Source organism: Prosopis cineraria, unplaced genomic scaffold (genome assembly GCF_029017545.1).
Source record: "Prosopis cineraria cultivar Desert tree isolate PC_DT_omini unplaced genomic scaffold, ASM2901754v1 PC12, whole genome shotgun sequence".
Taxonomy (NCBI): Eukaryota; Viridiplantae; Streptophyta; class Magnoliopsida; order Fabales; family Fabaceae; genus Prosopis; species Prosopis cineraria.
The window spans coordinates 8,087,846-8,115,397 of record NW_026555343.1 but is presented as its reverse complement, the minus strand read 5'-3'; the positions used below and the strand labels follow the sequence as shown (position 1 = coordinate 8,115,397).

The 27,552-nt window shown below is 31.2% G+C and overlaps 1 protein-coding gene and 1 pseudogene across 1 annotated transcript; one reads left to right on the top strand and one right to left on the bottom strand.

Moving 5' to 3' along the window:
- Positions 1 to 227: 227 nt before the first annotated feature.
- Positions 228 to 6,887, top strand: LOC129289046 (DNA replication ATP-dependent helicase/nuclease JHS1-like). The gene is given in 18 exon segments (XM_054925871.1): positions 228 to 365; positions 367 to 513; positions 629 to 862; positions 1,399 to 1,473; positions 1,654 to 1,769; positions 1,876 to 1,948; positions 2,034 to 2,138; positions 2,257 to 2,424; positions 2,775 to 2,844; positions 2,921 to 3,072; positions 3,691 to 3,768; positions 3,850 to 3,942; positions 4,024 to 4,161; positions 5,116 to 5,155; positions 5,245 to 5,318; positions 5,425 to 5,562; positions 5,947 to 6,063; positions 6,591 to 6,887. Coding segments are annotated over 18 exon segments (2,004 nt in total). The 3' UTR covers positions 6,639 to 6,887.
- Positions 6,888 to 8,150: 1,263 nt separating this feature from the next.
- LOC129289045 (very-long-chain aldehyde decarbonylase CER1-like) lies at positions 8,151 to 24,771 on the bottom strand (annotated as a pseudogene).
- Positions 24,772 to 27,552: the final 2,781 nt, after the last annotated feature.

Genomic DNA, 27,552 nt, shown 5'->3' with positions numbered 1-27,552 from the left:
TCGTTTTTATAATTATGGAGATCATTTCTTTTATTATAAGCATATTATTTAAAATATATTAATTTATTCATGAATGGTTTGACCGTGGTCTGACCAGTGCCAATGGCCTAAACATTGCAAATAGATTTAGGCTAGTTAGTTATGATAGAGCTGATGTGGATGTCTATAGTCCATAGAGTAGCTAAATAAAAAAAGATACGAATAAATACTATTCCAATAAAATCAAAATGGCTTGTGTTGAGTTTCAATATTCTGATCTTGTGACACTGTTTTTATTCCAAGCTTTTCATGATCTTATACCATATCTTGTGTTAGCCTTTTGTCTTGTTAATGTGCTTATTTGTTCATCTTCTGGTGTAATATCTTGAAATGCTTAAGGTACAAGGAGGAAGTGCAATGAGTAGTGGATTGGGAGATGTGTTTGATTCACATACTAATCACCTTTCATCTACTTATTGTAAGTTCCTCTGCCATTGGGATTGGCTGATTGACTTAGAAGCAAAAGAGACTGAGGTATAACTTTTAAGGCAGTGTTCTTTATACTTTCCCCTGAGGTCTCTTCTATGTTTATGTTAGCAGTGTTCTTTATATTAGTTCTTTATGTCTATTTCTCACTCCACTTTTGCAGTTTGTAAAGAAAGAGATGTGGCGATCACATGCTTTTAAAAGTCAGAACAGTACTGGCCTTTCTTCTGTCATCCTTGATGCTTCAAATAATATTCCACATCAGAAATCTCTTAAAGATAATTGTTTCATTTATCGTTTTGTACGATGTGGTCCATCTTCCCTATCTGAAGATGGCGATCCTTCTAAAGCTACAGCAAATTATTTAGATCTGAAACTAAGAAGTGGAGACTATGTGGTGCGAGTTATTTCCTCTTTCTTTTAATCTATTGAATGAGATATATGGTATCCAATTTTTTTTCCCCACACAAAACAAAAGCTTGTGATTGCAGACAGATTAATATTTGACGTGAATGCTGGTATTATTTTTGTGATTTTCAGCTACAATTGAGATATGTCTCTATCGTTATTATTATTTTTTGATGATTTGATGAGACTCACATCTTTATTTCAAGAAAAATAACATTGAACATGCATGAAGCAGTGAAGTATAATCAAATCCAAGCTCAAACAGAAGCCTGGAAATCATTTGTCCCTCTTTCTGCTTTTAGCCCATGGTTTCATGTCATTATGCTTTTTCTTTTACCCCAGGTTGTATTTTGATTGGCTACAAGTCTGTCATTGATGGTTTAGCTAGTACGAGATTATTGTTTAATTCCCAGAAAAAAAATGAGTATATTAACTTATTTTGCAAAGGATTATGCATATTATTATTTTTCACTAATTGTCCCATGCTGTTAATTGATTATTTGTCTATTCTGTTTAACATTTTAGATATTGAGCACTGAATCTAGCCGTCAAGCTATTGCCAGTGGGGTGATTACAGATATTAGTCATGCCCATGTTTCTGTGAGTATATTACTTTTGTCTGTTTGATTTTTATCATTTATCCTCTTGCGCTTTTGCATTTGTCATTTACTTCCTTTGCTCTTTTATTAAAGCATTGCAAGGATTAGAAGAAGCAAAATCCTTGCTGATACAGTTATGTCTTACCAACATGACGATTGTTTGTTTATTTAAATCTTCTAGGTTTCCTTTTCAAAGCGCCTGCGGATTCCTGGAAGCACCTCCACTAGCCAAGATCTCTATAAACAGGTTTGGAGAATTGATAAGGATGAAGGTGTGACTTCATTTGCTATTATGAGGTGCTTCTCTGGTTATTGCTTTATTCAAATCTCAATTTTCAAGACGTGTGCCAGTATTCAAATTAATATACTTGTATGATTCATTTGTGACTCCTCCCCCCTAAAGGTTTAATCTAGTACAGCTTTTTCTGCAAAATGCTCGAAGTACTCATCTGAGGAAAATGATTGTTGATCTTGAGGTTAGTTACTGCTATCATGTACAATCTCCCAACTTTAGCTTTACTAGCTACTTATTCTGTCCTCCTGCTGGTGTGTTGCCCGCAGGCTCCTAAATTTGACAGTGGATCTGTGCTCAGTCAGGACCCAGCAATATCATATGTGTGGTCAGAGAAGAGTTTGAATGATGATCAGCGTAGATCAATCCTCAAGGTTCCAATTGAATCTGAATTTCCTTCATTCATGCCCTGAATTTATTCATCAAGTCTTTTTTGCAGTTTGACAAAGAATTGACCTTTCTTTGTGACTCTACTCTGCTACTAATTATCAGATTCTTACTGCAAAGGACTACGCACTCATATTAGGAATGCCCGGAACAGGAAAGACATCAACTATGGTTCATGCTGTGAAAGCATTATTAATCAGAGGCACAACTATTTTGCTGACAGCTTATACAAACTCAGCTGTAGATAATTTACTTATCAAATTAAAAGCTCAGGTATCTGTGCTTTCATTTTATCGTAGCTTCTTAAAGCTTGTGATCTTGTTAGAATGCGATCATGAGTTTAAATACTATATCTCTAATACACTCCTTCATTTGCTTGGGTTTGAAACCAGGCTAAGCATAAGCCCACATGTTGAAATTATACATTCATTTATGCTGTGCTAGATGAATTTTATTTTTTAAAAATCCTTGGGTCGTTAAATAAGTTTGTTGATTACTTGCTAGACTCACTATTCTAACACTAATGCTCATCCCTCTGCATTATATTCTAAAACTATCCAATTCACTATATTACAGTGTGGTTCCTTGTAATCATTCATAGCATGGTGGAACTTAAATTGTAGGGAATTGATTTTGTCCGTATTGGAAGACATGAAGCTGTGCATGAGGAGGTTAGAGGACACTGCCTTTCAGGTTGGCTGATTAGTTGTTTTTACTCTTCCTCATGATTTGGTGTAGTAGTTTTACTTAGTATTGTCACAATTGACAGCAACAAATGTACAAAATGTTGATGAGATCAAAGTAAGGTTAGAACAAGTTAAAGTAGTTGCAGTTACATGTCTGGGCATCACCAGTCCCTTGCTTGCCAACAGGACTTTTGATGTATGCGTTATGGACGAAGCTGGGCAGACAACTCTACCAGTATGTTACATGTTACTTTCTTATATTTTTGAAGTACCTGAGATACTTGTCAGTGGCATGTACTCTATGTACAACTACAGTTTTAAAATTTTTGTTCAGATGAACCCATGAACAGAAATGGATCCTGTAGGACCTTTAAACTCAGTAGAAATATTTTATGCCCCTGAAACTGATTCGTGTCCTTTCTGTCCCTGAACACATGTATTCATCTTGAAACAATTTACCAAAATGGCAAGCCAGTTTGATGTAGCTGTTAAAAATGGGGTATTCTTTATTTCCTCTTCATCCATGAACAGTTCTTAAGCTTCCCTGAATTTACCGGGCATCAGGGACTAGATCCTGCTTTTACTTGGGTGAGATACCTGGGATGAGGGGATAAATGGGTCCATAACATAGCCTGAAGATGAAATATTGTTTCGTACACTGTTTACGTGCTTGTGTTAGATTACATGTGTATGCATTTGTCCATGCAACACTAACTTTTCATGCTTGCTTCTGTTCTTCATTGAAATTGTGCTTCTGTAGTTTCAGTGACAAACTGGTTCCCAATAAGATGATGTTCAGTTAAAACAATTAAACAATTGGATATAAATTTGCTGCAAATTGTTGCTTTGTCAGGTGTCCTTGGGCCCTCTCATGTTTTCCTCAATGTTTGTACTTGTGGGTGATCACTATCAACTTCCTCCGCTCGTCCAGGTATTGGCCTTGTATTATTATTAATGTCTTTTGGTATAAAACTGTGGTAACCTTTTTAAATTTGTGTCAAATAATTCCTAGAGTGCAGAGGCTCGAGAGAATGGTCTGGGGATAAGTTTATTTTGTAGGCTCTCAGAAGCACATCCACAAGCAATTTCAGCACTACAGAGTCAGGTATTTTTATGATTTTAAAAACATTTGTTTCTTTTACTTCCATTATCTATGTAATTATTTACTAATTTGAAACAAATACAGTACCGTATGTGTCAGGGCATCATGGACCTGTCAAATGCCTTGATATATGGTGATAGGTTAAGGTGCGGTTCCACTGAGATTGCCAATGCAAAACTTGCGTTTTCTACCTTAAAATGTGCCTTGCCTTGGCTAAAAAATGTAAGGCTACTATCTTCCAGGTTCTTATTGTTTTAATTTTGATGGATTTACATTTGTCACAGGATTTCATTTATTCAACAAGCTTCTCATTGATGGAAGTTATTTTTAATTTTCTTTCCATACGATCTTTCTTTTGTATCATTGATTTTACCTTTCTTTTTTCCAACACTGACCGTCTTCAAGAGTTTTTGCCTCATTTTCTTTTTGGCGGTCAATTGTTTTTGCATGTGTACGGGTTCCGTGGATGCAAATGCAAACTCTTGAAATTCGTTAAAGAGTTGCCTTGCTACATAGTTCTCGTCCTCACTTGTCAATAGTGAGGCACATAATATTGACTGAAATTCTGGTAGTTTGATGCTTATCTAAAACAGCATAAACTGGCCAATGCTGGTAAGAAACTAATGATAGTAGGGTGCTGAAGTGAATGCAACAATATATTTTCCTAAAATGAAGGGTTCGCATGGAAAATTAAACAGCGATTGGAGACTCCATGGATTGGCTTTGACTCAACTCTGAAGTAGGCTTTTGTTTGGCATTTCTTGTTATATTGTGTTTCTTTGTGACGGTGAAGCTTGATATTAAGCAAACCTTAGGGACTGCTAGAATGAAGTGTGTATCATTTAGATTACAATGAGCATGTTTACTAGTTGGATTTGATTGTACTATCTGAAATTTTATACATCCTTCCAAGTTATCAATTATAAGTACACAAATGGGACTTGGCTAAGCAAGCCAGTGACTCCATATAGAATATTGGTGATATTCAATCTTCAAATTGCAGGAAGCGTTGTTTTATATTTGTTGCCTTTCACAGGGGTTAGAAAAAATTTAGATTTGTGTAAACTTAAAGTCACCGAAACAATTTTCTCTAAAAGCTGATTTTTCCTTCACAATTGACTATATTTACAAGGATGTGAACTTTTCCTTTTTTTTTTTTTATGTTGTATTATACAGGTTTTGAATCCATGCAGGCCAGTGATATTTATTGATACTGGTATGTAAAGATGATGTTTCTTCTTTAATCATGTATGCTCATTGTCATTTTAGAATAATTAACGGAAATTTAATTTAATTCCAACTTAGATAAATTGCCCGCTATGGAGGCAAGAGAACAGAAGGCTATAAATAACCCTGTTGAAGCTCACATAATTGTTGAGGTATGTCTCTCAAGACGATAAATCTACTCCTTTTTTGGCCGCAATTTGTTTCATAATTCAAGCCATCTGACTTGCTATAAATTTTTTCCCCCTGTTTGTAATGTAGATAGCTAAGGCACTAATAAAAAATGGAATTGGAGAAGAACATGTTGGCATTATTACTCCCTACAATTCCCAGGCAAACCTCATCCGTCAAGCTGCTTGCATGACATCGTTGGAGATTCATACCATTGACAAATACCAGGTCCGTCTTTGGCATATGTTGAGGCCTAGCATGCATTACTCTACTGTTGTACAATTAATTCTCCTGTGTAATTCAGGGCAGGTTTGTTTAATATTAACAAACAAAAAGTGATTTTGATTAAGCTACAAGAGGAAGTTTTTGGAAGAACCGTGAGTTAAACATAATGGGTTTAAATAAATGGGCTCTCAATTTAAAATTCTCCCAATGACTCCCTCATGTAGCTTAATTAAAATCACTTGTTTTTATTAAGTTTAAACAAAGGGGCTCACAATTTAGCATTTTCCTTATGTCAGGCGTCACTGAGTTGTTTCTGCCTTTTCTTTTTAAAATATTTTGTTGTAGAAAATGCAAGTGTCATTGATCTGGTTTTCTCCTCTTCTCCAGGGTAGAGATAAAGATTGCATAATAGTATCTTTTGTGAGGTCCAGTGAAAATCCATCAAGCTGTACTTCTTTGCTTGGAGACTGGCACAGGATAAATGTGGCTCTCACACGTGGCAAGGTATTTTATGCTTTTTGCTGTAACACCTCACCTACAATTAGACAAAAAAATTGGCTAAAAAGATTTGTATGGACTTTTAAAAGTTAATCATTTTATCTCCGAAAATTTTTTGTGGTGCATTTTGAACCAATTTCTTAAGATTTTTTTATGGTTGTTTTAGTTTTAAATTTTGTTCAAGTACTTGAATACACTACGCTGGACCCTTTAGACACTGTATGTTGAAAATTGTACATATCCAAAAGAGGCACGGACAATGAAATAGTTTGATGTACAAGTCTTCTTTGTAAGTTTTAGTGTGGACCTTCACTATATGGAATTTTTTTTTTTGCCAAATTTTTGATCTGGAAAAAAAAATTCTAATTCTATTATTCAAATATGTTTTTATTTACTTTTCTAAGAGTGCAACTTTGTCGTGCATGCACTAGACTTCTTTATAAACTGTATATTTATTTTATGCATGTGGCTTGTCTTTTGAGATTAAGCTTCTAAATGTGCACAGAAAAGCTGATCATGGTGGGTTCTTGTAGAACTCTATCAAAGGTTCCATTACTGAAGCTTCTCATAAAAAAGGTTGAGGAACAATCAGGTATTGTTAGTTTGTCTAAGAAGGATATCTATCAAAAAGGAGAGCTCAAAAGGTGCTCCCAGATGAGATGACCAACAATTCATTGCGCATAATTATTTAGATTCTTTTTTTTTTTTTTAAGATTAAGGTTCCTATTGTACAAAGGACTATTTTTCCTTTTGTGATTGACAATGATAACTTCTATCCTACTTGATGGGATCACATAATATAGATAGCACGATGTCATTGTTTTCTGTCATTTTTTTTTGTTCTACTCAAACATCCTTTTGTAATTGATCAATAAATGTAAATACATCCAATGAAAAGCATTTTTTTCTCCAATCTCATTATCCATCTTTTAATTAGTTAGTTCAGGAAAAAATAGGGAAAACATCCTTGGACCTGATTCCAAGTCCATTTTCATCCATATATTCACTAAAGTTTACAATGTCAGGGGTAAATCAGAAATATTAAAAGAAGAAAAGTCAGCGGGAACAAACAAGCCATGTGGACCACATTTTTTAATAGTACAATTGTTGAAGTTGTCCAAAAGCTTTCTAATATCTTGATCGATGAGTAGGTGGTGGAAAGAACAAAGGCAAACACTTTTGTTATAGAATCTCAAATTTCCAAAGCTTGTTCCCTTCCAAAATGATTCTAAGAGAAGTTATTGATCCATAACAGGATATTGCGAACACAGAAGGCCAAGAAGAGATGTTACTAATAGCATCAGATTTATTAAGAAGCAATTTAATCCAGCCTTCATTATTGAGAGAAAGATACAGCATAGTAAGTGTTTTTCCTTTTAAAAATATGCTGTTACAAAAATAAGTAATTTTTTTTAGAAAATCTTTTTAATTTTGATCTTTTAACTTTTGAATAAGTAGTTTTGTGATAGATATCAAACAAGAAATTCAAAGTATCTTTAAATTTTTGTTGCAATACTTGATAAAATTTGTTAGTAATTACCATAATTTCTTTCATCAAATCTTAATAATGTATTACAAACATGTAGCATCACTTCATTGAGAAAAAATAAATTGTGTGACAACTATATCTTCAAAAATTGAAGTAATTGTACTATATATAAAAAGACTATATAAAGAATCGAAATAATAACATATCATTTATTATCTCCATGCCACTATAATGTGTTAACTTAGCTTTTTTTTTTGTTTGAATCTCATCATTTTCAACTAAATTAGCAATTTGAAATGAAAAAATATCTTGTAATTAATCGTTATGCTTACACACCATTAACTTTACCAAAAAAAGATAAGAGTTATTTATAATTAATAAGCTAAACAGTATACATAATATTTTAGTGAGTCAAAAATGTATACAACTCCTACATTTTATTTAGAATAAAATTTAAAAGTTAGGGGGTCATGGCCCTTAGTTCCCCTTATCCTCACCACTAGTTCTGTTTCACTTATTTAACAAATATTACAATTTAGTACAAGTTTAACAACATTCTAAAGCAACTTGTACTGTATCTGTAACTAGTAGAAGCAAAGAGAATTCAAATTTCCAAAGGTCGGAAATCATGGCGAATACTTGCATGCCATATTTGAGTGATATCGAAAATGGTACAGCCACACTCATGAACATTCCATTCGTCCAAGGCATGTACTTTTCCTGCTATTCGCCAAGCACTCACTTCTCTCCTTGGTAGCCAATTCTGTGATTTGGGACCAAAAGAAGTTAATTGGTGTATTGAAGCGCTAATTATAATGTTAAAATATTAATCATTATTTTTTTATTGATTATATTTAAACAGCTTAGTAAATCTTACTATCCATCGCGCACACAACCTATAAATTATATGTATGTATGTATGTATGTGCGCGATCCTTTTACTAGGGAAAATGATAATTAAGGATCCCATGATATCATTAATTATGATTAGAGACCCTAAATTATTGAAATCTTAATAATAAATTATGGTGCTTACTAGGAAATTACTATCATATGTTGGAATTATTGTTAATTTCAGTGGGAAAAACTCATTCACATTTGGAAATATGTTATTTTTCAATATAAAATTAAAATTTACTTGTGAAACTTTTGAAAGGCACTTGTGAATCCATTGTGGTCACTTGAAAATTTATCAAAATTACTTGAATATGAAACCAATCACTTGTGAATTTTTATACTTGTCAATATATTGGTAAATTACTTTGAAAATCAAGCAAAGACATTATTGAAATTACTATCTTGGGTTGAGACTATTGTTATTATAAGTTGGAACTATTGTTAATCCTGTTCTTATGTGTGGATCTTGGTTTTTCTAGTTGAAATAATTAACAATAATTCCAAACCATAATACTAATTTCAATACTTGAAGGCAATTTTGTAAACTCATATTTTTAATTTCAAGTAAGGACTATTGTCTATTATTGAGATTTCAATAATTCAAGATTCCTAATTGTAATTAATAGTCATATGAGGTTATTAATTGTCATTTTCCCTTTTCACTATGTAGATATACTCAAACTAATTTGGATGAAGCCGAATTGAGACTTTGTTGGATAGAAACTCTATAATTAAAGATTGGTGAATTTTCAAGACTCAAACTTGAGATATCTACTTAAGATGATACATGTAATAACCCCAAATTAATAATAATAATAGTAGTAATAATAAAAATAAAAATAAAAATCTGGTGGGTATTATTTTGCAATTTTATCAATAACCTGGTTCTTTTCCTGTAATTTTCCCTGTTATCTTTTTACTTAAATCTTCTTCCTCTCTGCCGGCCAAAAGAGACAGAACAGGGTGAACGAGAGACAAAAACAGAGCGAACGAGCGCGAGAGAGAAAGAGAGTTCTTCAAGCTTCCACCGACCTTCACTCTCCATTCTTCTTCGTCCGTCATTCATCTCCGCCGGGCCCTCTGTTCCTTCTGCTCTTCCTTCTTTTTTCTTCTCTTGTTTGCTGGTGTGAGTGAGTGCGGTCAGAAAAAAAAAAAAATACTGCTGCTAAAAGCTTAATGGAACCATGATCTCCTCCTCCTTTCTTTCCGTGCGTGAAGGCGGAGTAGTTGGTTTGCTGTTATTGGAGGTTTGCTTGATGATTTTTTTCTCTTCTTATCTGTGCTGTTGATGTCTTCTTCCATCCCCTGTTCCACCGTGCTAAGTTAGCAAATTAAATTTTTCATTTTCTTCTTTGTGCTGCTGGTGTGTGCTCGAGATTGATATTTCTCTTGTTTTAGATGTTAAATCTTAAACTTTTTTTTTTTTTCCTTTTGATTCAGAACTGTGCAATTAAAGGAAGAATTGTTTCTTTAACTAATATTAAATTAAAGACTTGAATTTTATTGCTGAATAAGAAAATTATGATATGGGTGCGTGTTATAATATTTATGTTAATACTTGACAAAGGATGATTAAGAAATATAATTAGGATTATGTTATAACAAGACAATTAGTTTGGCTAAAAATAAAATGTAGAATTTGGGAGGCATAAAAGAGGATATATGAAAAATTGATTCAATTTATAGAAAAATTTATTAAAGATTTAATATATTTAATAGGGACCTTAGAAGAAGAAAAGCTTAATTGAAGTTGTGAGAAGAGAATTTTAGGAACTTGGTAGCATATTAGATAAGTAAATAATGTTCCCCAATATATATAGAAGCAATGATCTTTTTTTTATCTTATTTAATTACTTTAATTGTTCTGAATAGATTTTTTTAAATTGTATTTTATGATTAAGTTCATTTATATGTAACTAGTTTGTTTATTATTCAACTTCAATCATGTAGGCATTTTCATAGTATTTTATTTTAAATATATATATATATATATATCATACATGCATGGATCAGATAAATTATTAGTAAAAAGATCGTTTATATCTTACAAATCAAAGAACAAATTGAACTATAAGGATTTATAGACTCCATGTATGCCATAAATGTTTTACGGGACTAAATATAAAACGTTGGTTTCTAACGACAGTATCATTAGCCCTTGACGCACTATGGCATACCTAGCTAGCAGGGTATATTGGAGGTGTTAGCTTTGTGTGTCGGCCAACACGCGTGGAACGGAGGGTGTAATTTTGTGGATATAATTCACGCCTGTTATTCATGAGCTTTATGCTTATGCCCATTTTTCGTGGCTTCTAGCCACACTGGATGTTACTTATTTTCATGGACTGTGTGTTCACGCCCGTTATTCATTCTGTTTAGGTCCTAATAGAAAAGAAGTTTTCATGTTATACCTTTATCCTTAAGAACTGTATTTTTATGAATTGTTTTATATATAAAAAAAATTTAAATCTATTCCTTAATTTGTTAATTATGATTTTTTTACTTTATTTTTATTTTTCTCTCTTCTATTTTTGTTACTTAATTATCAAGATAAATTGTGTTGTTATTTTTTAATACCATTAATAATTAGATTAGTCACTTGTTTCTTATTGCATGTGCTTTTGGTTGTCATTTTTATTTATTAATATTATTTGGGGATGTTATTTATTGAAAGAATTTTTGGTATTTAGATAGTAGAAGTGGACTTGCTCTTCATTTGACCTTGTGAGACTCCTTGAGACAAGAAGTATTTTGTTGCTCTATTCAAATTGTGGATTGATGTAAATATTTAAGTATTTTAGTTTTGTTCTAGATTTGCTCCATGAATCATATAGGCAGGATCCTTTATTAAATTATTTTGGGTTTGTATATATATATAGACACACACACTGTATCGGAGTAGAAATTTGAATGTTGCTTGGATATTCTTTTGGCAAGTTGTAGAGATTTCGAATAGCCCAACTTACAAGGGAGACTTTATTGAAATTTTTACAGCAAGCTTGAATATTTTGTAAATACTAGTACTTGTTTAATACAAATGATGATTATATGATGAGATTGGGTAATTAATATGTCAAATATTATATGGGTTTGGGCTTATGAAATATGAGTTTTCTTATATTCCAGTCGGTCACACTTTAGACATTCAGGGTGTGACAATACAACTCTCTTACTAGTTGAACTAAATGCTTGTTTGTATTTAGATATAGTCTTTATATATCAAGTCAGCAGAGATTTGAGGGTTATACCAAAAAAAAAAAAAAACTCTTGGAGAAGTCTATTGATAAGTCGGAGCTACCATTAAAAAAAAAAAAGGTTGTAATAAACCTAATTTTAATGATCAGCGTGGCAACCAAAAAAAAAAAAAAATAGAACAAGAATAAAATATGAGGTTAAAGACTATGAAGCTATACATACTGACCTCGCAACAGGACATGTTTGTGATTGAAGGAGGAACCATCATTGGTGGAGTGTAGTGGTAGAAGCAATCCTTTCCCATTTTTTGGGGTGAGAATTGAAAAAATGGTATGAACAATGATCCTTTTGGTGCTTTCATTTGTTCATTTTCGTCCCATCCATCTCCCACCAACCATATCTGCAAAATATTTCATGTTAAATAATAAGGACGAAAATAGTGAAGTAAACTGAAGTTGAATATTTCTCCAAATTGATGCATTCACCTTGTGCTCATAATGAGTTGAAAGTGCAAAGCTTTCTCTGGGCTTTGCGTTGAGTCCCAAATGAAGCTTCGTTAACTCGTCTTCATATAACGTAGTCACCTGCTGACCAAATTTTGAGATCTTAATAAATCATAACTTACATTTTGCGTCTTCTAAGTTTTTTGTATGGTTTCGATAATATCGAGGTCATCGTTTATTCGTCCATTGTTGAATGAAGTTGAAATTGAAGTAGTTCGCTAATTAAAAAAAAAAAAATTGAAGTAGTTTAAGACATGGAAGAGTATGCGCGTGTTGGTGGCCATGGATCTCTAGAGAGAAAAAAGTTGTGCACTTCAAGTTATGAGAAACATTTTTTTTTTTCAAGCTTAATTCGTCCTACTTATATATTTCAACTTTTTGGTATAAATTGTATGTGTCAAATTTCTTTCAAAATACTATAAAGACTCTTGAATATAGTTTACACTCTAAAGATTTATAATGGTTTTTATAGGATGATAATTTAACTTTATATTTGGTGCACTAAAAACAAATGCAATGAAGTTTTTTAATTCTAAAAATTAATGATGGTGATGGGTATTAATAAATAATAAAGTGATGTCTTGAAGTAATAATGCATCTCTAGCAATATAATTTTTTAATTAGTTAAAAAGTCATAACCCTATGTTATTTTATGAACCGACACTACTTTGATAATTGTTATTTAAAATTATTTTTTATGAAGAGTAATATATTTTTAATATGTACAGTTTTCTTGAAATAACATTTCTTTTTTCAAGTAGTAGTTACCATATATACCTTTTGATATCTATTTTATAATTTTTCAAAGGTGTCTCTAGGAATTAGAGAAATATAAACCTTTGATGACTTTTAGTTATAACCTTCTATGTAACCATTTATAAAAGTTCTTTAATATATAAATATAAATACAAGACTTTTCAAAAAATATATCTCTTTGTTTTAAAAATATTTCAACATGTGTGCGCATGTGTGTTAGCTAATTACCTGAACATTTGCTTCACACAAAGAGTTGGCTACAGCAAAAGAAAGCTTATCAAAGTTGCCTCCTAGAGGAACTTGATGCGTCCCTTTGGGAAGGCTGTTCACAACTATAGCAGCAGCTAAGCTAACTTCCATCTACAATCTTTACCTTCAGTTTTGGAAACTTCTGAATATAAAATTCAACACTTGCATTCAGCTCTTCTTTTTGCATTTACGTACCAATACAACAGGCTTCAATATTTCGATTTTTCCCAAAAAAAGAAAAAAAAAAAGAACTGAGGCAAATGATGATGTGAACTTATCAACCTGATTGAAAAGCCCTAGACTAAGCACTTGAACACCAGATGAGTCAGCCTCAAGAATTGCCCCTTCAATTATATTGTTCAGTGTTTTGCTGTGCCTTTTTGAGAGATACTGTATATATAATATAGTAACAAAAGAAGAATAGAATGTCACAATGATGATATATAGCATGTCACATAAGTTACAGTGATTAATTCCTATGTTGAATGAAGGCCAAATTCTTATGTTACCTGTTTTGTAAATCGTGGTACGACCGGTGATTGCAAATTGAGCTTTTCAAAAGTGTTCCCTTCTGATACAAAGGTACGGCCAGACATCCAAGCCATTAGCTTTAAAACGAATGTGAATGGCCACATGGAACGAAGATACCATTTTGATGTTTGAGGGTTGGAGGACAAGGAAGCAAAACCCAATGGAAGATGATAGACAGAGTCTAACGTTGTTAGGTGAGTTAAGTGAATCACATCAGGAGAGTCATTTGGTCTCTTCAAAGATTCATTATAAGTATCATATGTGGATTCATATACAGTGCCATAAATATAGTCATAGATTGGCATGAAGAGAGAGTAATTTGTCCTAAACTTGGTGTGATGCAGCAAATGAAACCTGTGGCCATGGTTTATTTATGAGCTTAAAAAATGCCAATTTGCATAAATAAAAACAAAAAAGAATATACACTTGAATGTTTGTTATTCAATATGAAGTGAAAAAAATTGTTAGAAATGGGAAGTGACTGCCTAAAAATTAGGGAAGAGAATAAATGAATGAAAGGTAGTAACAAGATATATCAAGATCAAATTTATAATTTTTTTTTCTCCTTAGTATATCTTAAGTATTAAGTCCAATTTTATTAGATATGAGACTTACTATACATTGACTCAAGTCTACCCATACTTAAACATCCTAATGTAATTAGAAAAAGCTAATCATATCATAGAAAAGTTAATGAAGTAAAATTAGGTAATTTACATTTTACTGACCAAAACAAGGAATCAGACCTACGTTTATCAAAGAAAAGAAATGATATCAGATTGTGCAAATAAATCAAAACCTAATCGTGTACAGTCGTGTATTGTCTTAAAGGCAATATTTGTTTACAAGAGTTTGCAAGGATTATTACCATTTTACGCAAAAATCAGTTTTTTTTTTTTGAAGACTTGAAGTTCATCTTTCTTTGGTTCGTGCCCTTGGAATTTGCAACATGATAGATACTTATAATAACCCAAGAATTTTAAATAAAAATATATGTATATATATATATATATATTATTGTGGTTAAATTGTAGTTATATTAATTTTGGAACAATTATGATAAGAGGACGTGTTGGTAAAGTGAAAGTATGCATATAATCCTTACATTTGGTCTGTTCGAACCTGATTGAAGCCAGAAAAGAGTGAATTTTTTTTTTTTACTTTTGTACTGTGAAATTATGAAACTACTCTTGCCTCCTCAGATTTTTTTTCCCTTTCTTTTTCTCTATATCTCTGGCACAATTCAACATTTGGGGCTCTGTAGAAAATTTCAGATTCTCTCATCTCTCACCTTCTGCCTTCTCCATCTCCTCCTACTTCCGTTCGCAGCGTCATTGGCGTGTGAGTGTGCGAGAGTTTTGTCTGATGCTTCTCTGCCAAGTTCATGCACTTTCTTTTTTTTCCTCCTCTATTTCAGATCAGTGAGGTTGTTCTTTTTCCTCTGTCGAGCGATGATATGAGCATTTAAGTCTCTCTCCCTTCTTGTTCACAGCCTTTGCCGATGTGGGTGTTTCTTATTCATGTGGTCGTCATCGTTGATTTGTCTGCCATGGCTGTGTGTAGCCTGTAGCCTCCCTCATCTTCCTCTCTCTCTCATCATCGAAGCCTCTTCCTTCTGCTGTCCAAGTAACTGTAAGGGTGAGTCAGAAATCTCCTCCTTTCTTGCAACACGACACTATCGTTCACTGCCATAGAGAGCTTTGAACCTCCTTTCTCTTCCCTCATTTATTTAGTTTTTGGATGCCAAAGAATAGGGGAGACATGGCTGTTGTTCTAGGAGTTTGATTCTGAAACTTTCTCCTTCTTTTATGCTGTAAACTTTGTTCCCTTTCTGCTATTGTAAATTAAGGTGAGAAATTTTGATCTTCCTCTTCATGGTTGCTCTGTACGTGTGTGGGTGAATATAGAGATAAAATGGTTGGAAATTTTTCCTTTTATTACCATATTTGTTAAACTAAAAGGAGAATTTATGAAGTTGAAATTATACAAAGAACAAGAGAATGTCAGGCTACCCTTGAGTTTTGTTTATTTGATCTAATTATTAATGTTAGAAAATTTTGGATAATTGATAGAAGGTTAAGAAGTTTCATTGATTGAGCTAGGAATTGATATTGATAAGATAATTGTTAGAAATGTTTGTTAGAGGTTGTTACTTGATTGAGTATTTTCCTAAAATCTTATTAAACTCTTGGGAAAAATATAAATAGTTTGGATGCTATTATTTAATGATTTGAGTCGGACATTGTATAGAAATTTAATTAAATATATATATATATATATATATTTATTTGTAATAGTTATATTATCACATATTAAGTAGTCATGAAAGATAATTATCTCCATAAGGAAAGTGGAGTTAGAGATAGAGATGCTTGAAAAGAGTAATTTTGATTATTAATTCAAGAGTCAATTGATTATCAAAATATTAATTTTTGAAATATCTATAAATTGTTTGGGAAAAAGGAAATTTATATTAAATTTGGGAATTGTTTGTGTTATTTTTTTGAATTGATTTGGGGTTGAAAAGGTATAAAAAAATAAATCTTTAAAATAAAATAACAATGTTATTATTTGAACACTAGGATTTAAAGAGCAAACATTATTGTAAGAGGACCGATTAAGAATAGAGAATGTCTCAGGTAAGTGAATAACGTTTCAAATAATTTATTAGTAAACTTTATTTTCATCAAAGATATTGATTTCAACAATTCACAATTTTATCTATTTATATATGTGTGTATATGTGTGTGTGTGTGTATATATATATATATATATATTTTATAAGCATTGATTATTTTTGTTAATTGAATAACTCTATTTTCCTAAGTCATGTTATGTGCTTACAACATTGATCAACTTTTTTTTTGTTTTTTACAAGTTTTAGTAATCCTTTATTCGACAAGGACAATCAAAAAAATCTGTAAAGAGTTTGTAAGTTTTTACATTGAAAAAAACAGGTGTTTACATAATTCATGCAAGTCTGATATGAAAAAAGAGAAAATTTCAATTCAATAATGATTATTTTTCTCACATGTTTAAAAATTAATTGTTTAAGAGACTCTAGGCAGAACACTGGTTGTTAACGGTAGTTCCGTTAGTCCTCAACACGCCATGGTCAATTACTAGCTAGTTGAATTTTGTGAGTTTTGTTCTCACATCTTTTATTCGTGGGTCTCGTACCTGTACCTGTGTTTATAGCTTCGACAACGTCTGATTAGTTACCCTTATGGACTGTGTGTTATGTCCCGAAATTAAAGGATTATCGGCACAGGATGTAAACTCTATCACACATTCCTTAAGCCTTAAATTGAAAAATCTTTCCATTTTTAAAACATAATTAAATTTGTATTAAAAATTATTACAAAAAAATTATTATAATAAAAGTTTTAATATTTTTGTAAAAATTTAAGCAAAACCTCCTCAGTAAATATGATTTTCTAAAAATTCTACAACACACTGTCTTACACAAAATATAGTATCAATAAGGAGATTAACTCCTTCTAGCTAGCAGATAACATATATCAAAATAAAATTCTAGTTATAGGTTACGTGGAGCATCTAACCTTACTTCCAAATAAAATACATGAATTCAAATATTTACATCAAAAGGAAAATAGTGCTAACAAAATTTCACCGAGAGCAGTGTATGCCCTTCAGAGGTTAGCAATAGGATCAGCTTCAAATGATAAATCTGAGACCAAAATAAATTTCTAGTGAATAGCATCCTAACAATAAATAATTAAATGTATATAAAAAGAAAGTTTAACATAATTATGTGTGCTAGAAATAACAATTTTCGCAAACAAATATTTAATAAATTTTGTCACGAAAGCACTTTATGTAATTTTAAATAAATTCTTGATTCATTGAAGTATCATATCAAACATCATTATCATGTAATTTCAATAAAGCAAATAATTACATTAAATATATATAAAAATATGTCATTAATCAAAATCAATGAAAAATAGGTCCATCAAATGATTAAAAGCTCATAATTATAGGGACTTATTAGAACAAGTAACAAACGTGGACACACAGTCCTCGAGGGTACGTAACCAAACGCAGCCGAAGCCACGAAACAAACGTGGACACATAGTCCACAAGGGTATGTAACCAAACACAGCCGAAACCACGAAATAAATGTGAGTACGATACTCACGAATAACCATCCCTCCATTCCACGTGCATTGGCCATCGCACAGGGCTAGCACCTCCTATAAACACCCTGCTAACTAAGTGTATCATGACATGCTAAGGGCTAACGGAACTGTCGTTAGCAACCAGTGTTCCGTATAAAGTCCCTTTTTTAAAACCATTTTCAAACATGCGAGAAAATTATCACTTTCAAGATACAGTTCTCATCCTCAAAATCAAACTCACATGAATACTTTTAAGCATTAAAACATGCCATGATAAAATTTTGTATCTGAAATCCATGTTTGGCATTTATTGCATAACTTAGAATAACCAGAGTTAATACAAATAATCTTATCAATTTTTTTTGAAAGTATTCATTATAAAAAAAAACATACACATACCATAACTCCATAATTAGAATCCAAACTTGTATATACTGATAAACTAAAATTATTAAATCTGGTAAAGATAACTTCACAAAAGTAAAGTACTTTAATTAACAAAATATTTAATAATCACATTATTGCTGTAAAAAAGAATTTGCATAAAAATGTAATATTTTAATAAAAAAATTTTTATTGACATATTAGTTGGGACGCTATCTACTTATTTAAAATACTCTTCAAAATTTATAACTTACTCTCTATCACTTTTATCAAGATCCCCTTTCTCTAGACATCCTATAAAATATAATAGGGTCTTAATAGATATTCAATAAGTTCAATAACACTTTATTCCAAATTAACATAACAACTATTTAACTATAATAAATTTAAAGCCTCAGAACCAATATTTACACATAAAATAAAAATAGCTAATTACTCAATTAAAATTCAATCTCCTCCTTAGCCTTTTGTCAAACGCCTAGTGTGTATCATTTTCAATCACTCAATTGAGCTTTTTAACAATCAAATCTTGCTCAACCATTAATCAACAACCATACAGCTAAAAAAACAAAATCCACTAATTACACATTATCTCCATAATTATTTAATTTCTAGATAATACTCAACTTAATTCGCAATTAAATAGTACCTAAACTAATCATACTTCTTATAAAAATTAATGAAATTTTATAAACTATAAAATCAAGCAAAGTTATTTTTATCAAACATTTTGTCAAACACCTTCCATGCCTTCATGTCTAACTATAATACAAGCTTCCTCATTTTCTTAAAAATATTATTAATATCTAAATTTCCAAGCTTTCCAAATTTTTCCCCCCTTCACGCAAGCCAATTGAGATCAAAAGTTAAATCTAATTCTTCTTCTACAATAATCTACATAAGAGAAATTATCTACCGATAATCATGCTCTTAAATTCAAGTTTAGTTTAGTTAAACTCATGTATTCCCTTCTATCACGCACAACAACAGCAAAAATAAACATCACAGCCAAGCCAAATATCACACAGACAAAACAGCAAAGAGGTAGAGGATTTAAAGCTCCACACCTTCAATCGATTACGGTAGGACAGGAAAGGAGGAAGGACGAATTTTCCGCGCTGAACAGGGGAAGAAGAAAGGAACCTCTTACACTAACCCACAGCAGCTCGGACAAAAGGGGAGAATGACTTTCAGCAACACAAAATAGAAATAGAAGAAGAACGAACAGGGACGCAGATGAACAGTGAACAAACAGCAAACAGGGGAAGAACTCACGGTAAGGCTTCAGGGCAGCTGCAGGCGAAGCTCATGAACCAGCAGATCTTATGACGCCGAACCAAGAAGAGGAATAATCTGAGCATCCAGCAACGTAACAGTAGAGAGGAAATTGGGGTGTTGTCATTGTGCGACAGAAGAGGGGAAGAGGGACTGACGCGATGTAGGGGAGAGGGCAAACTCATGGTTCGGACTCCGACAACAATAGATTCACGGCGATGGTCTCCAAATGGTTCGAAGGAATCAAGAAGAGGAACAAAGAATCTGGTTTTCCCTTCTCAAACTCTCTCTACAGGTCTGGAGAATTCGAAAAGCAGAGATTTTTGGGTAGAGGAGCATGCGTGTTGGTTTCCCTTTTGCCTTTTTATTTAATTTAATGTGTTTTTTTTTAATATCAGGAGGGCGCTATAGTAATTTTAGCCAAATCAAGACAAAAGTAAAGGAAAAAAAAAAAAATTCCTTATCTTACACAACCATAAGAGTTCAAATTCAGAATCTAAACTTAAAGACCCAACAATGAATATCACTAAACCATCATTCCTTTTTTTTAAAAAAAAAAATCTACTCCAAAATAAAACAAAAATGCAATCAAAATATTTAATTATAAATTTTAATCTTATTTAAATTTTGGGTTATTACACCGTGTGTTCACATTTATTTTATGGCTTCAGCTACGTCTAGTTATTTATCCTCGTAGATTATATGTCCATGTCTGTCTTCATGGTATAAGCCACGTTTGGTTATTTGCCCTCATAAATTATGTGTCCATGTTTGTTAATTATTCTAATAAGTCCCTATAAATATGAAATTGATTATTTAATGATTTCAATTCCGTTTGTTTTAATTAGCAATATATTTTTAATTACTTATTTTGTTTATTTGTTTCCTTGAAATTAAGTTATGACAACATTTGATATAATAATTTAATGGTTCAAAATTTTCATTTAAAACTATATAAAATTCTATTGTTCCATGCTTATTTGAATCTTTATGGAGATCGTTGTTTTTTTTTAAACTTACATAATTGTTTTTAACTTTTCTTTTATTCATATTTAATTATTTATTATTGGGACGTTATTTACTAGAAAAATTTTTGGTCTCAGATAGTGTAGCTGATACTGAACCCTCTGCCAAATATTGAGGAGTCTATTATTGACTAAAGGTGGACGAGTTAAGGATTAAGTATCATTTTGATGTAATGTTTTAAATTATGAAATTTTATTTTGTAAGCTTAGTTTAGGTGCTTCACATAGTCTATAGTTAGAATCTTTATTTTGTCATATATTTCTGCTTGGTGGCTGGAAGGAGTTGAATTCCTGATTAACATGACATTTGGTGTAAAATATTGAGTTGTAGAGTTTTCAGGAGAAGGTTCTGTTGAAATTTTTACAAAAATATTGAAACTTTTATTAATGTGAAAAATGTTTACGCATGTTCTAATTCAAACTAAAAACATAATTAGGTCTTAGTCATAGAAAGATTAATTGATTCAAGGCTTAAGGGATATGTAGTGGTTCACATTCTGTGCCGATCACCTTCTATTTTTAAGGCGTGACAATATTGATTAAGTATGTCAAATTGATCATTTCTCATGTTTCCACTATGATTTGTTAATGATGATGCTTGCTAGATTAAAGAAAGGTAAAGAAACTTATGCAATGTTTGGTATACATCAAAGTGTTTCTAGGAAATGTTGACATTTATCATCCCCCCTTTTTTTTTATAGAAAACACTTTTCCATATACCAAATATTACCTCACCCATATTCCTTCGTTTCACTCCCATTTCCCAAGAATTATGCCAACTATCTTCAACCTGTGCGAGGAGTTCCAATTTTTTTCTTTAAAAAAATAGTAATCATTCACTTCGTTATTGTTCCCTTGCTGCCTCATAAATATGAAAACAGAATATTAATCTTTGAAGAATGTATACAACTTGTTTAAATAATCATAGAAGTTGACAAAAGCAATTGAGCTATGCATGCATGCACGAAAAATAGAGAAAATTATATATAGAATAGAGACTTACGATGGCGTGCAGCAGATATACTTGAGGAAGGATAAAATAGAGAAGAGCTTCTTTGGGAGGAATTCAAAGCTGCAATGACCCAAGTTGTTCATGAAATCGATATAAAATACGTAACCAAATATGGAGGCTATGGAGGCTGTTCTTGTGAACAATGTTGCAGATTGTGGTATTGTGAATAGAACGACATATGCTAATACTTCAGCAAATGGATGAGTGACAGCTGTCCCAAAAAAAATAAAAGCAATGAAAACATGTAATTGTTAAATAAAAAACATAGTATTAAACTTAACATTCGTATTTGCACAAACAAATTTTAATTTTGGGAATCCTTTTAATTTTGCAATTCACCCTTTCGTTGATCAACAAACTGATCATAATTAATTACTCTCCGGCCTTCATTAGAGTTTTCGACAATTTCACGTATTTTAAGAAAATGTTACATAATTAAATTTTCCCAAAATTCCAATTCTACCATTATTAATGAAAGGAACGTAAAACCTATATCACAATTGACAAACTCTGATGGGAAAAAATAGAAAAACATTAGATACTTTTAATTTTTGGGAAAATAGAAAAACTGAGAAAGTCTTCTAGAAAACAACTTAATATTAGGACCAGAAAGAGTGTTTATAGGTCACCTGTCATGTACCCTTACACGGATCTTGTTGAGTAATTATGATGGAGAAAGAGAATGACATAGATGAGTAAGATTAGGTTAGAATTTATAACATTTAATTGAAAGTAGTATTTTTGAAAATGATGGAGTAATTAATTTTAAGAATGTCACTTTTAACTTTAATTAATTTTCATTGATTGACAAACTAACGCACACATGATGATGATGCATGTGAGAAGTAAAATAATAACCCAAACCATATTATTTAATAAAAGGAAAGAAAGTGTGAAGAAAATATCGCACAGATTATAGGTTGAGTGACAATAGAAGAATGATGGTGAGAATGGTAGCGAGAATAGAGGAAGTGATGGTGAAGAGTTCTGTGAAACCAATAATAAAGAAAGTCCACTGGACCAGCATGCATGAGAGCTGTGAGAATCACACCATTTGTTCTCCATAAGGGTAGGTGATGCAAAAACTCAGGAAATATCATGTGAGATAAGTAGATTTGGAGTCCCTTCAGCAAAATTTGGTCATCCCTGTAAGAATAATAATGTCTATTATATCACTCATACCCCATAACAAGACCCCGAAATACTCATAAGGTATATTCTAGAAGCATTTTTTGATCCTTAGTATAAGGCATACTAAAGGTATTAATTATGTTTTTTCAATATTACCCTTTATGGGAGAGAATGTAATAAAAATTTGAAAAATATAATTTTCATTTAACTAAGGGTAAACAAATTAAAGTTAATAACTTAATTATCTCTCATTGGTTAATAAGGATAGATATAAAATATCTTATTATTATAAGTCACTTGATGAGGTACTCTCTCCATTTTCAAATATTAAAAAAATTACCCTATATTTCATTTTTTTATTATAAGAAAAATTACAAATTTTAAAAAACATTAATTACATTTTCCCCTAATTGTCCCTCATAAATGGAAACAAGTATCATTAAATTAGAGAAAAAAGTAAACACTAATTAATTACAAGGGTATTTTGGTCCAACCATTTCAATTTTAGAGATAATTATTAGTAATAACTAGCTTTCTTAAACTGCGTAATTTAGTTAAAATTCTTTTATATTTAAAAACGGAGGGAGTGCTAATTAAGTTTTTTTTGCAATATTAATCATATTTAAAATTATTAACTATGAGAGAGAATGCAATACAAATATGAAAAAAAAAATTCATTTGAATTAATATGGGTAAAATCGAAAGGTTATTCTGTTTTCAAATAAAATTAATGACTCAACACCTTTCTTTGGTTCTGGTAAGGTGGTTAGAGATACTCCCTCCTTCCCTATATAAAAGGTGTTTTTAACTGAATTCTGCATACTAATAAAGATTTATTATTTAGTTAAACTCACATAAAAATATAATAATTTTTCAGTTTTACTTTTAATAATATTATAATTAATATCATGATAGTGGTAGGAAAAACATACATTTAATGATTTATTATATTTTTTAAAATAATAGTAAAATTATTTAATTATTTAAAATATCATTACCACCTTTTATATTTAGAGATAAAATAGTTTTTTAAAAAATATCTTATATATAGAGACGGAGAAAGTATATTATAATAGAAATAAGAGTGATACGTAAATAATGAGAAGGAGGGAGGGAGGGAGTAGAGATCAGTTGCTTTCCCTGTCAACTCGAGCGGACTCAAGGCCTTTGTCAACAATCCTGCTTTTGCCTTTAGCAGTTTGATAGCGATGTGCAAAAATCTCGCCAACATAAATGGAAGTATCACATAGTAAGCCGGGTCTCCTTCATCAACATTGGAGTGCGTGACTGAATCAATGTTGTGAACAATCCATGGTACAATTATCAAGTACTGAACATATGTTCATCGCCATGCAAACAGAAAAAAGAGTCAGATTGATGAGTCTACTTTAATGAAACAACAATCCATGTTTAAAGCATAACCACTTGGAGATCCAAAGTTTCTTCAAAAAAACTAATTTCCTTGTTAATTTACAAAGGAAATTACTTCAACATATAACTTATCAACATATAATTTTGATATAATCATAGATCCATATATTAGTAGATGGATCTAGTAATAGGGATTGGGCCCATAGACCTAACATACCAACATGTTAAAAAGTGGTGGGTCAGGTTGAAAATATGGGCTTCAATTATTGTTAGGTTGTTTAATTAACCGGAGTTCGTTTCAAGCTAGTTTGCACAATCCATGAGCCAACCTGCTTCTGTCTTTCTTTAAAAAAAAAAAAGCCAGTTCAAAAAAGAAAAATCCTTGTTAAACATAACCTATCAAATATAGTTCTACAGATTTTGTTAGGCAAGTAGCGGAAAATAAGTGTTATCATGCATGAAGTAAGTTAGAGGGCACACACAACCTCTCTCTCTCTCTCTCTATATATATATATATATGCATATGACTTAAACTTGACTCAAATTTTGCATTTAATAATAGTATGAGACGGCTGAAAGAATTAAGATGATATATTAACGGACTTAGAAGACACACACAGAAATTAGAAAAAGAAGAAATAATAAAGCTTGACTATGTAAAAAATGATAACGAAGGCGTTGGAGGAAAATAGACCTTGAAGTTGCCAAGAGGCTTACAAGGCCAGTCTGTGAGAATTCCTGGTTTAGAAGCCATTTCACGACTCAGAGTTACGATTGTATTATACTTGTGGTTAAATTCAAACGATTTATGTAGAGCTCTTGTGAATGACGAATTTGTCCATAAACCACGCACATAGCAATAAATTTATATTTCAAAGGCAGTTAGATGTAGTTTTCAATAGATTAATTAAGAGGTGTACGGCATTCATTTATCATATATCATTTTTAATTTCATTTGTTGTATTAAACGTGTATCATTGAAAATTGATTTAAAACATCCAACAACCAGTTCAACCACCCTAAAAAAAAGAATAAATGCGGAAAATTGTCATTTTACTTATGTCAGGCATCACTGAGTTGTTTCTGCCTTTTCTTTTTAAAATATTTTGTTGTAGAAAATGCAAGTATTATTGATCTGTTTTTCTGCTCTTCTCCAGGGTAGAGATAAAGATTGCATATTATCATCTTTGGTGAGGTTTAGCGAAAATCCATCAAGCTGTGCTCCTTCTTTGCTTGGAGACCGGCACAGGATAAATGTGGCTCTCACAGGTGGCAAGGTATTTTATGCTTTTTGCACTAACGCCTCACCTACAATTAGATAAAAAGATTTGCGTTGACTTTTAAAAGTTAATCATTTTATCTACCTGGACATTTTTTCTGGTGAATTTTGAACTAGATTTGTAAAGATTTTTTATGGTTTTTTTAGTTTTAAATTTTGTTCAAGTACTTGGACAGACTACATTAAACTCTTCAGAAACTGTACGTTGAAAATTGTACATATCCAAAACCAAAAGAGAGGCACGAACAGTGCAATAGTTTGATATATAAGTCTTCGATATAAGTTATAGTGTGGACCTTCACTATATGGAATTTTTTTTGCCAAAATTTTGTTCTGAGAAAAACAAAACTAATTCTGTTATTCAAATATGTTTTTATTTTCCTTTCTAAGAATGCAACTTTGTTGTACATGCACTAGACTTCTTTATGAACTGTATATTTGTTTTATGCATTTGGATTGTCTTTGAGATTAAGCTTCTAAATATGTGCAGAAAAAGCTGATCGTGGTGGCTTCTTGTAGAACTCTACCAAAGGTTCCTTTACTGAAGCTTCTCATAAAAAAGGTTGAGGAGCAATCAGGTATTGTTAGTTTGTCTAAGAAGGATATCTATCAAAAAGGAGAGCTCAAAAGGTGCTCCTAGATGAGATGACCAACAATTCATTCTCCTAAATTATTTTTAGATTCCTTTTTTAAGATTACGGTTCCTATTGTACAAAGGACTATTTTTCCTTATGTGATTGACAATGACAAGTTCTATGGTACTAGATGGGATTGCATAATATAGATTGCACGATATTATTGTATCCTGTCAACATTTTTTTGTTGTACTCAAAAAAACACCTTTTTTGTAATTGATCAATAAATGTAAATACATTCCAATGGAAAGCATGTTTTCTCCAATCTCATTAATCATCTTTTATTTAGTTAGTTCAGAAAAAATAGGGAAAACATCTTTGGACTTGATTCCAAGCCCATTTTCATCCATATATTCATGCACATCTACTGCAGATTCTTTTTTGGGATTTAATTTCTTTTTTTTTCCCTCCTTGCTTCGGTGTCTTTATATCATGTTTTCATTGCACATCTGAATTGTTTTGATCAAATTTCAATTGTATAGATTAATCTATTCTTTTAAAAATTATCCAATTCAATTTGATGATTTAGATTTGCAGATTCTTTCTATTTTTTTGATAAAAAGGAAAATATATTAATAATAAAATAAAAGCATAAAAAATGTTAAAAAAAAGAAAAGTCAGCGGGAAAAACGAGCCATGTGGACCATATTTTTTAATAGTAAAATTGTTGAAGTTGTTCAAAAGCTTTGTAATATCTTGATCCACTAGGTGGTGTTAGTAAGAACAAATGCAAACACTTGTTATATTAGGTTCTCAAAATTTTTCTCATTCCTCTCATTATCTCTCCCACTTTATTTGCATTGTAACTCTCCATAATCTTATTCCTATTATTAAACATTTAATTTTAAAAGCTAATAGATCATGGCATAGAAATAAGAATGATAAATAATGTATTATTTATTATGATGAACAATATAATAATATTTTAAATTAAGTAAATCTATATATCTATATACAAAAGTAGAATCACAGGCCACTTCTAGACTCAACATATATGCATTTTGTAGAATGTTGTGATTATAAGTTATCCATTACAAGGTTAATTTCTAAAATATTTTTTTACAGAATACCAAAATATTTTTGTTATAGATAATAACAATATTATCTTTAAATTATAAAAATCACTTCCTTTTATCTCTAAATTTTCTCTCCCACAGTTTTATCCATTATGATAACTTCCCAACTTCTCCACCACCCAAAATATACAATTCCAGCATGTACATTAGATTTTCTATCAAATCTTCTTAAATATAGTAAAATTATATTTAAAATTAAAATGAGTTATTTTAATTCCTATTTGTCCTCACTTCTCTCCCATTATCTCTCCCACTTTCCTATCATCATAACTTCTCGTAATCTTTTTCTTATTTTTAACAATTTAAAAATTATAAGATTAAAATTATTTTGAAATTGAGTTGTACTAAATTAAATTTTAAGTATAAAATTATAACCGAGTTAAAACTATAAAAATTGAGCTAAAATAATTTAAAATTTAAGGATTGAGCTACTATTAAACCAACGTTACATAACTGAATAATTAATTTTCTCCAAAAAAAAAAAAATTGTGTATGTCTTCAGTCCATTTCCCAACTAGCTAGCCTTGCTTACATAACTAGTGATG